General features: G+C 43.2%; 1 protein-coding gene across 1 annotated transcript in view; it reads right to left on the bottom strand.

The window, feature by feature from the left end:
• Positions 1-10,000, bottom strand: part of LOC125041694 (titin-like) — a gene marked incomplete in the record, with an annotated part of 42,713 nt that overhangs the window by 16,867 nt on the left and 15,846 nt on the right. Inside the window, 6 exon segments of the mRNA XM_047636884.1 lie at positions 243-302; positions 3,707-3,814; positions 4,428-4,469; positions 4,952-5,032; positions 5,382-5,483; positions 5,733-5,899. Coding sequence (XP_047492840.1) covers positions 243-302; positions 3,707-3,814; positions 4,428-4,469; positions 4,952-5,032; positions 5,382-5,483 — 393 coding nt within the window.

The raw sequence follows: 10,000 nt of genomic DNA, 5'->3' as shown, positions 1-10,000 counted from the left end.
ATCACAGTGCCATAAAAGGTCATACCACCAAGAGTGACAGAGAGCCGCTGCTTGGACGGCTAGAGTGCGACAAAGAGCTCACTTCAAAATCATAATACAGATAACAAGAGTAATAATAATAAAATAACAGGTGGATCGGTGCGGGAAAGGAAGCGCACACACACAAGACAGCGCACGGGGAAAACCGCTTTATACTCGCGGTTGATACACGACAAAAGGGGACGGGAAATCTGGGCACTTACCGTCTGCCAATCTGTGTCCTCGTCGTAGGGGCTCTTGGACTGGGAGGAGGAGGAGGGCTGCTAGTGGAGGAACGGACACTGTCAGTGACTAGCCCACACGACGGCCACAACCCGCACGTGCACAAACTCACGCACTCACTCAATATCTCTCACTTTCTGTCTCACTCAAACACACATTAACTCTCACTCACTCACTCACTCACTCACTCACTCACTCACTCACTCACACACACACACACACACACACACACACACACACACACACACACACACACACACAGACACACACACACACATACACACACACACACACACCTGTTCTGCTGTTACAAGTATGTATAACGTTAATTCACTCTTTCTTGATATTTCACAGATTCAGGTACACTAATCCAAAGGGTCTGGTAATGACGTAATGAAAAAACCTAAGACCCGAGTGATTAACTAACAAGGGACAAGATGTTTTGTGTCTTTTAAATACCAGTTTACTTCTTTCGACCTTACTGGCACAGAAGACACTGAAAAAAGTATTTGAAATTCAGTTATAGTTGATAATATCTTTTATTTTCGTTTATCATTTTTTTTTCAGTTATCAATTTAAAGCAAATCATTATCAAGGAATATTATTTCAATATTAAAGGGAATTGGTGTTTCCCAAGTGTGTTATATAATACAGTTTCGTGAACATCAGAAGATTAAAAATTTTGCGATACTGTATAAGATTATGAGAACTTGAACTGTCTCTCTCTCTCTCTCTCTCTCTCTCTCTCTCTCTCTCTCTCTCTCTCTCTCTCTCTCTCTCTCTCTCTCTCTCTCTCTCTCTCTCTCTCTCTCTCCATCTACCTTCACCACTAAGTACTCGCCAGCTATGCTAAGCAAAAGAAAAAAAAAAAAAAAAAAAAAAAAAAGGAAACTCATGCTCTATAAAACAACGAACAAAACAATGGCCCCGTATTATTATTATTATTTTTACTGGGAAAGATGGAGGGAGGGGGAGGGAGGGGGGGGAGAGTTGGGGGGAGTTGGAGGGGGGGATTTGGAAACAATATCCCATTATTATTATTCGGCGACGAAGGCAGAAATCGAACAAAATAATTGGATTCTCACAACATATGGAAAGGGGGATGGGGGGAGAGGCGGTTGGGGGGAAGGGGAGGGGGAGGAATACGGTGCGGTAGTCATTGTTATTGGCATGAAACATTTCCAGTCACTAGACGAATGGGGGGGAAGGGGTCGGGGGGGGGGGGGGTATTTGTGGTTAATAATGACTTGCTACAAAGGGGTCAACAGTGGCGGTGGTGAGGTGTTCAGAGGAGCAACTCGCTTTTTCACTCCCGGCTCAGTCAAAACACACTTGCATAACACCTACACGATCTAAAAATACTTTAGTTGAAAAAAAAAAAGTTACATGAGTTATAAAGTTATCTTGAAAAAAAAAAAACACTTCTAAATGAGTTATATATGAGTTAACAATACTTTTTGTGTTCAGTTATCTGTTCATAAAACTTTACTTAATCAAACAAACTGAATTGAGAGAAACAACAATAGTAAATAATCATAAAAAAAGGTAAGAAAAAGCAGTTCAGAAAAATGCTACTTAATACTGAGTTAGTACTTGCATTAGTATGGTTAGTTACACAGAAGTTAGAACAAACACTGAACAAGAGACGCTTACAGATTAGCGTTTAATTCTTGCGGTTTGATTAGTCCTACGAAACATCACGACCGACGGAAAAAGACGTTGTTTACAGGAGAACTAAAGGGCAAGAACACCCATACCCACTTAATTGCTCGTAACTCCACCCTGAGCTCTATTTAAAGATAAAACATCATCTATTTGACTACTTATACTAATGATCTTCTTTCTAGTATCTGAATCTCAAGTCTGGAAACAAGGATGTAGATGATCAAGAAAGATAACTTTAAAGCGCGTAGGAAAAGAAAACAAGATAGTTTTGGCGGGAGTTGCAGAACAAAGTCTTAGCGAAATGCTGGATACGTTGGAGAAAAATTTCGTTTATGCCAGACTGTTCTAAATGCTCTATGCAGATCTATCGCTTGCAGTGTCCTCGAGATCTGTACTGGAGAGGATCTAACGTTGGAATTTTATATCCGAGGGATCATTTTCTACATTTTTAAAAATCGCCCTGCTGTATGCGACCATCCTCTATTATATTTCATGTCACATTATATAATTTTGTTCTGTTTTTCACCAATATTTTCCACTAGGCATGATTTTTTGCTAATGTAATTATAAGGACTCTATGCTGTTCTCCAGTCACATTCCCGAAGACGAGCATTTACTCTAGAATTATAACACAATTCAACATGCTGCACTGCAATTGCATCCACGCACTGGCAGTCCTTTACATACACTTGACATGCAACAACATAAACGGAGATTTCAAAATGCACACATAATGCAATGAAAGATTCATTACTTTAAAATCATGGACGATCAATAATACAGTTAGCTTGCTCACCCACATTCGCTCACCCACACGTACACGCACACAGCGGAATCCATCTTACCTTGTATACACACAAGTATATACAACGCACGTGTTGTGTTAACATATTCTATTCTACCCCGGGATTCACAACAACACATGCAGCTAACCAAGACACATGTTAATCAATACCCAGGTTCTTGCAAAAGGAATCTAATGCTGTTTTAACTCCACCACGCCATTCATTACAGACGTGGCGCTTGGCAAAAGGAACCTCACGTGCTCAGACTATGTTGTTACGTAATGCTGGAGCCGCTCTCTTTTTTCAAAAAACTGCGAACTCACTGAAGTATCTTTTGTTACTCTTTTTTTCTTTTTGTTTTCCATACCCCGTGAGGTTCCGAAGTGCCGGCACTAGTCCATCGTTAGTGAACGAAAGAATCGATGTTTGTTTTTCGTCATTGCAAGCCATGGCATGCCTCTCGACGTAGGTTAGTAACTTCCACCGGCCGAGACTCACACCCTTGTTCACGAGGGGGAGGATGGTTAGTCTACATTTATTTACTACTTGTTCATATTAAAACTTGAAGGCCAACACCCCCAGAGTGAGAGGTACGGTGACAAACACCCGAATCCTTGAACAGTTCCTACGAATGAATTCCTTGGAAAGGGGTTTAATCAACTGTGCATCCGTGCAGGATTCAGTTAAAATGCTATGGGGTTCTGTTAGATTCCAAGGCGAAAAAGAGAGAAGGAATAACCAAGGAGATGATAAAAGACCTCGGCAAATTCTCCCCGCGTGTCGTCATGGCGGCCCTCAAGAGCACACCACAACGACACCGACGTTCCCCGACCAACCTCTTTTTGCTCTGTCATAACAACCTACATATCTCTCTACCCTGCTTATCCCTTGGCCCTCGCAACGTTAGAGAGATCAGTCATTACGACAGCCCAAACAGAGCCGCGGGGGAGAGGGGAGAAGCCGAGAGGAGGCGACTCGGGCCGAGTGACACGCACCTGCTGCCAGTCCTCTTCCTCGGCGATCAGGTGCTTCCTCATCGCCTTCACGGCTTCGGCCTTCTTGATCTGCTCCGTCGCCGACTTGTACAGTCCTGCCGGCCCGGTCTGTGGGCGAGGGAAGGGCGCGGCGTGAAACACTTACTCAAGTTGTACTCTGCTTCGCTATCTTTATCTATTTAATACATGCATGAATATGTATGTATGTGTATATATCATATATATACATACATACATACATACATACATATATATATATATATATATATATATATATATATATATATATATACGAAATCGAAGTTGTAACTTCAGCTGCAGGCACTGGATGTACTGAAAACAGGGTTTCCTGAAATCAGAATTTTAGCCCTAAATAAGTACAGGAAGGCAACTTTCCGCGTTGCTTGTTTCAATTAGCGTCAAGTGTTACCAGTCTAGTGTGCCGTCATTACATTCGCCGACATGAGTAAGTAAGCAGGTGGATGACTAACATCCCAAGATAATCTTAATCACAACAGTAATAGTAATGATAAAACAGGCCTGGCGACAATAATATTAATAATGGCAACAATAATAATACTGAATGATAACAATAATAATGAAAAAAAAAACAATAATAACGATGCCAACAGAAAGCATGCGAGTGTGGCGATTACATTGTCAGAGTCCTGCCAGGGGCTTGCAACGGCAGGACTATACTGTGCATGGCTACATAGTTTACCTGAGAGCGCTGCCACCGATTGTGTGCAAAGTTTGAAGGAGGCTGGACCGGGAGGGAGAAAAATAAGGCACTTTAGCATAAAGATTAAGAGTCCAATGATATTTCTTTTTTATATGGATAAGTCATGCAATGCCTTCTGCCGTAGTGCATGCAAGCCGAGGCGATATATCACTCGCAACTGTTACCACAAGAAAACGGAGAGCCGCGCCCGCCCTCCTACAGGCTGGCTCGGGACCATTCATACCCGGGCTTCTGCGTCGCGCCCGTTTCCAAACCAAACCCAATTCTTCGTGACAAACGTGAACGTGTTTGCGAAAAGTGCCCGAGCAACTTACGGACTACCAAAGTGACGGGAAGAACTCACACTGACTCTCCAATATTTTTTCACAAACACTTCACGCTATCAAGAAGTAGACAGACTTCGATAACGCGACAAAATAAATCATAAATAAAATAATGGTAAAAATACTAAGAGGCTAAAAGCTCCTCCTAAATCAAAAAAACTAAAATTAAAAAAAAATCACCTTTACGAACTGCATAGCATCCGTCTTGATCTTGGGCTGCGTCCTCGTGATCCTCGAAGGAACATACTCACTTGCTTTCTCCTGGCGAGGGAAACGAGTATATTACAATGTCCGATATAACATTTTTTTTTTTTTTTTGTACCTATCTCACCAGGATATTTCTTCCTAACTCGAAATAAATGATATAAACATTAAAATGAAAATGAAGCGACTATAATAACTAAAAATAATTAGAATAATCCTTGAATCTCATCAAAATAAATCATGAGAATAAGCACCGAATCTCACACACACAAAAAAAAAAAAAAAAAATAATAATAATAATAATAATAATAATATTAAGCATAATCCCCAACTCCCACGTGACGGACACCCAGCAAATCCAAACTAAAAATGAGCTCAGGCAAGAGACACGCAAACTCGAACGCACAGATTTGTCGGCCAGGCAGTCGAGGGATTTGGTGCGGGAGGCAGCGGTGATGGGCGGTCTGTGCGAGTCATTCTGCCCGGTATTTCGCACGTTGCCCGGCATCTGGTGGAAGAGTGGAGGTTGGCGGGGGAGGGGGGGAGAAAATGTTAAATTAATTGAAGTTGAATTACGTTAATGGACATCAACTCAGTCTCGCAAGTACTAAGCTGCAGGCGCGTTTATAACAAATGAGAAAGGACACAAAAATGTATGTACAACAATTCCATCTATTTTCTTTTCTCTTACTTCGTCTTTTTTATTTTATTTTTTTCTCTCTCTTAAAGTTTCTAGCAACAACGTTTTTGTGCTTACTTTGGCGGTTTGTGAGAACTACCAGCGTGTGCAGAGCAGGGTGCCGGGGGCCATTACGCGGGGGGGTGGGGGTGAGGGGGGGGGGACCGGACCCCTGGACGCGGTCTTCGGTGTTCCTCGTAAGCTTCTTCTTATTGCCGTTCCTTCGCTACTCCCTTCTTCTTGTACCTGGCGGAAGAGGAAAGAAATATAATCAGAAAACACCGAATAACACGCTGATAAAACAAGCAAAAAATAGATAATAAAATACAATTAAAAATAATATAATAATAATAATAATAATAATAATAATAATAATAATAATAGGAATAATAATAATAATAAAAGGAATACTACTACTACTAATAATAATAAAAATAATAATAATAATAATAACAATAATAGGAATAACAATAATAATAATAATAATAATAATAATAGGAATAACAACAACAACAATAACAACAACAACAATAACAACAACAACAATAATAATAATAATAATAATAGGAATAATAAATAAATAAATATAAATAAAAATAACGTCGAGCTTTACATAATGGAGCAAGAAGAGTTGAGCAAAATAACTAATTTGAGGATATTTTTTCCTGCATTCCTTCACGATGTAATAACGACGTCCGCAACATGAAGCAAAAGTTCCTCAGCCTCATTTCGGGAGACCCTCCGAGGTGTTCTCAAGATGCGCCAACCACCCACGCCCAACACACGCCCACCAACCCCTTTCTCCCCTCCCCCTCCCCCCCCCCCCTAGCCCTCGCCTCCCACTCCCTTTCGCCTCAGCCTCGTCTTGCCTCTTCTTGCTCCTTCTCCTTCTCCTCCCCTTCCCTTTCCCCCCTCCCCATACCCCTTCAAGAGCCCTGACCTCCCCCCCTCGTGCACAGCGCCCACAGGGGCCCCTCCAGCGTCCCTCCAGGTCCGCCCTTCACGAACCACCAAATTAGCTCGTTCGCTAATGGTCGCCCGCGCCCTCATTTTCTCATCGTGCTCGCGTTCAGGCAAAGAGGAAGCATCGGGACGCAAGCCTAGAATTACAACAGGTGGAGGTCGCAAGAACGTGGTGTTCGTATAAACACGTTTGGTAAATGATGTCTGTCTGTCTGTCGGTCTGTCTGTCGGTCTGTCTGTCTGTCTGTCTGTCTGTCTGTCTGTCTGTCTGTCTGTCTGTCTGTCTGTCTGTCTGTCTGTCTGTCTGTCTGTCTGTCTGTCTTTCTGTCTGTCTGTCATTCTTTATTCGGTAAATCTGCCTCTATCTCTATCTATTTTGTCTGCTGTCTATTTTTCGTTTTTTTTCTCCTGCTTCTCTTTTTTCTTTTTTTTCTTCTTCCCTTTAGCACACACCCGCATTTCTTTGGCTAATGAGGCTCCCTTCCTCGAGCATGACCCAGAGGAATCATTACTTCGAAGCATTTTCCTTTTGCTTTTTCCTGTCGGCCTTAACCTTGGCCTCGTGTGACTGGCGTCGTCGTCCTCCGGGAAATGATTCTCTCTCTCCGGCTATCTGTCCTCATCTCCCCCACCCCCCCGTATTTCTCTCTCTCTCTCTCTCTCTCTCTCTCTCTCTCTCTCTCTCTCTCTCTCTCTCTCTCTCTCTCTCTCTCTCTCTCTCTCTCTCTCTCTCTCTGAGTCTCTCTCTCTCTCTCTGAGTCTCTCTCTCTCTCTCTGAGTCTCTCTCTCTCTCTCTGAGTCTCTCTCTCTCTCTCTCTCTCTCTCTCTCTCTCTCTCTCTCTCTCTCTCTCTCTCTCTCTCTCTCTCTCTCTCTCTCTCTCTCTCTCTCTCCCCCACTCTCCCACTCTCCCACTCTCCCACTCTCTCACTCTCTCACTCTCTCACTCTCTCACTCTCTCTCTCTCTCTCTCTCTCGCTCTCTCTCTCTCTCTCTCTCTCTCTCTCTCTCTGAGTCTCTCTCTCTCTCTCTGAGTCTCTCTCTCTCTCTCTGAGTCTCTCTCTCTCTCTCTCTGAGTCTCTCTCTCTCTCTCTCTCTGAGTCTCTCTCTCTCTCTGAGTCTCTCTCTCTCTTTTCATATTCTTTCTTAAGCGTTTGATTTCCATCGACTGTCCTAATGCTGTCACATCAACAACAATAAAAGTAAATACGAACTACCTCTTCTTAAAAACAACAACATAATGATAATAACGATAACGACAAAAACAACAACAACAAAAAAAAACATAATGATAACGATAACGACAAAAAACAATAATGACACAAAAAGCGAAACTAGAAAACAACTAGAAAATTATGCCAAAGATACGCAGTCCTCACAAAAAAGAAAAAAAAAAATTATCTGCGTTAGGACCAGTGCCCCCCTCCCCCCCCCCCCTCCATAACTCGCCACCTCAATTCCGTCACCCCATTTTTCACGTCAACCAGCCGACAAACCGAGAAACCAATAAACGGTGGAGATAACAGCAGCAATAAATTCCTCTAATCCGAAATGACACGCACCTCGGCGACATCCACGGGAATTCTGCTCGGCGGTTCCCAGTTTCGCATTCGGAGGCTTCGCTCATCGGCGAGGGCGGAACACGAGGGCGATGCTCCCCCTCTCTTTCTCTTTCTCTTTCTCTTTCCTCTTTCTCTTTCTCTCATTCTCTTTGTCTGTCTGTCTGTTTGTCTCTGTCTGTCTGTCTGTTTGCCTCTGTCTATCTGTCTGTTTTCTCTGTCTCTGTCTCTTGTCTCTCTCTAGCCAAATTACTAGACATAAATAAAAAATGACGAAGATTTGTCAAGAGTGTACCTTCCGGCCGTCTTTTTACGAGGAGATAAAGAAGTAGAAGAAGAAGAAAAAGAAGAAGAAGGAGGAGGAGGAGGAAGAGGAGGAGGAGGAGGAGGAGGAGGAGGAGGAGGAGGAGGAGGAGGAGGAGGAGGAGGAGGAGGAGGAGGAGGAGAAGGAGGAGGAGGAGGAAAAGGAGGAGGAGGAAAAGGAGGAGGAGGAGGAGGAGGAGGAGGAGGAGGAGGAGGAGGAGGAGGAGGAGGAGGAGGAGGAGAAGAAGAAGAAGAAGAAGAAGAAGAAGAAGAAGAAAGAGAAGGAGAAAGAGAAGAAGACGAAGAGAAATGAAAGAAAAAAGAATTCGATTTTATTCCCCAAAACTTAAGTGGCCTGCCCCCGCGCCTCGCCTTCGCCGCTGCGCCAAAACAGAACAGTTGGTCGTTCACATTTTTTTTTTTTTTTTCTCTCATCAGCCTCCATTCTAAAGAAACGGTGTTGTGAAAACGTATATGTATTTACAATTGTCGTTCACAATTGCCACACGGTAGTCTGCAATTGATTGTTATCTGCAACGAGCCCTTAACGGTGCCACACCCCCTATCCCCCCTTCTCCCCCTTCTACTTTTTTTTCTTTTATTTTTGTTTATTTTCTTTTCCTTTAGTTTTTTTTCTCATTTTTCTTGTTTTTATTTGTTTTATTTCTTTCTTCTTCTTTTCTTGTTCTTCTCTTCCTCCTTCTCTTCCTTTATCAGCCATTTTCTGAGTCATCTTTCGTTCGTTCTGCTTCTTGTCTTCGTGCAATTCATATTTCAATAAGATGAGAGTGATAAAAACTGTGGATGTGAAATGACGAATTAATTTCTTTATGTTTTCCTTTTTCCTTTTTGCTCTCTCTTTCTATTTTTTTTTTCTTTCTCTCTCTCTCCTTCTATGCGGGTTATAATTATGCTGTGATTTATTATAACAACTGCGCCTGCAACTATTTTAAAGCGGGGATGAACTCAGAAGAGTGAAGGTATCTCGTAAATCCCTCTCCCCTCCCCTCCCCCTTCCCCCTCTCCCTTCCCCTCTCCTTCTCTCTCTACCCCCCTCTCTCCCTCCCTCTCTCTCTCTCTCTCTCTCTCTCTCTCTCTCTCTCTCTCACTCACTCACTCACTCACTCACTCACTCACTCACTCACTCACTCACTCACTCACTCACTCACTCACTCTCTCACTCTCTCACTCTCACTCTCTCACTCTCTCACTCTCTCACTCACTCACTCACTCACTCACTCACTCACTCACTCACTCAGGAGGAGGAGGAAGAGGGGCGGAGGAGAAGGAGGGGCGGAGGAGGAGGAGGAGGAGGGACGGAAGAGGAGGGGGGGGAGGAGGAGAAGGAGGAGAAATAACAGAAGAGGAAGAGAGAAGAGCGAAGGTCCACCCATCTAGTGTCCTCACGACCGAACTCTGACCTATAGGCAGTCATGACCAACCTGACCTCCCTACTTCGTCATAGACAGACGGAAATCAGCGGGGCACCCCCTCCCCCCCCAAAAAAAAAAAATAATAAAAAT

The sequence above is a fragment of the Penaeus chinensis genome, chromosome 31 (assembly GCF_019202785.1).
Source record: "Penaeus chinensis breed Huanghai No. 1 chromosome 31, ASM1920278v2, whole genome shotgun sequence".
NCBI lineage: Eukaryota > Metazoa > Arthropoda > Malacostraca > Decapoda > Penaeidae > Penaeus > Penaeus chinensis.
Note: the sequence above shows the minus strand (reverse complement) of the source record. Positions and strands in the feature narration are given on the sequence as shown.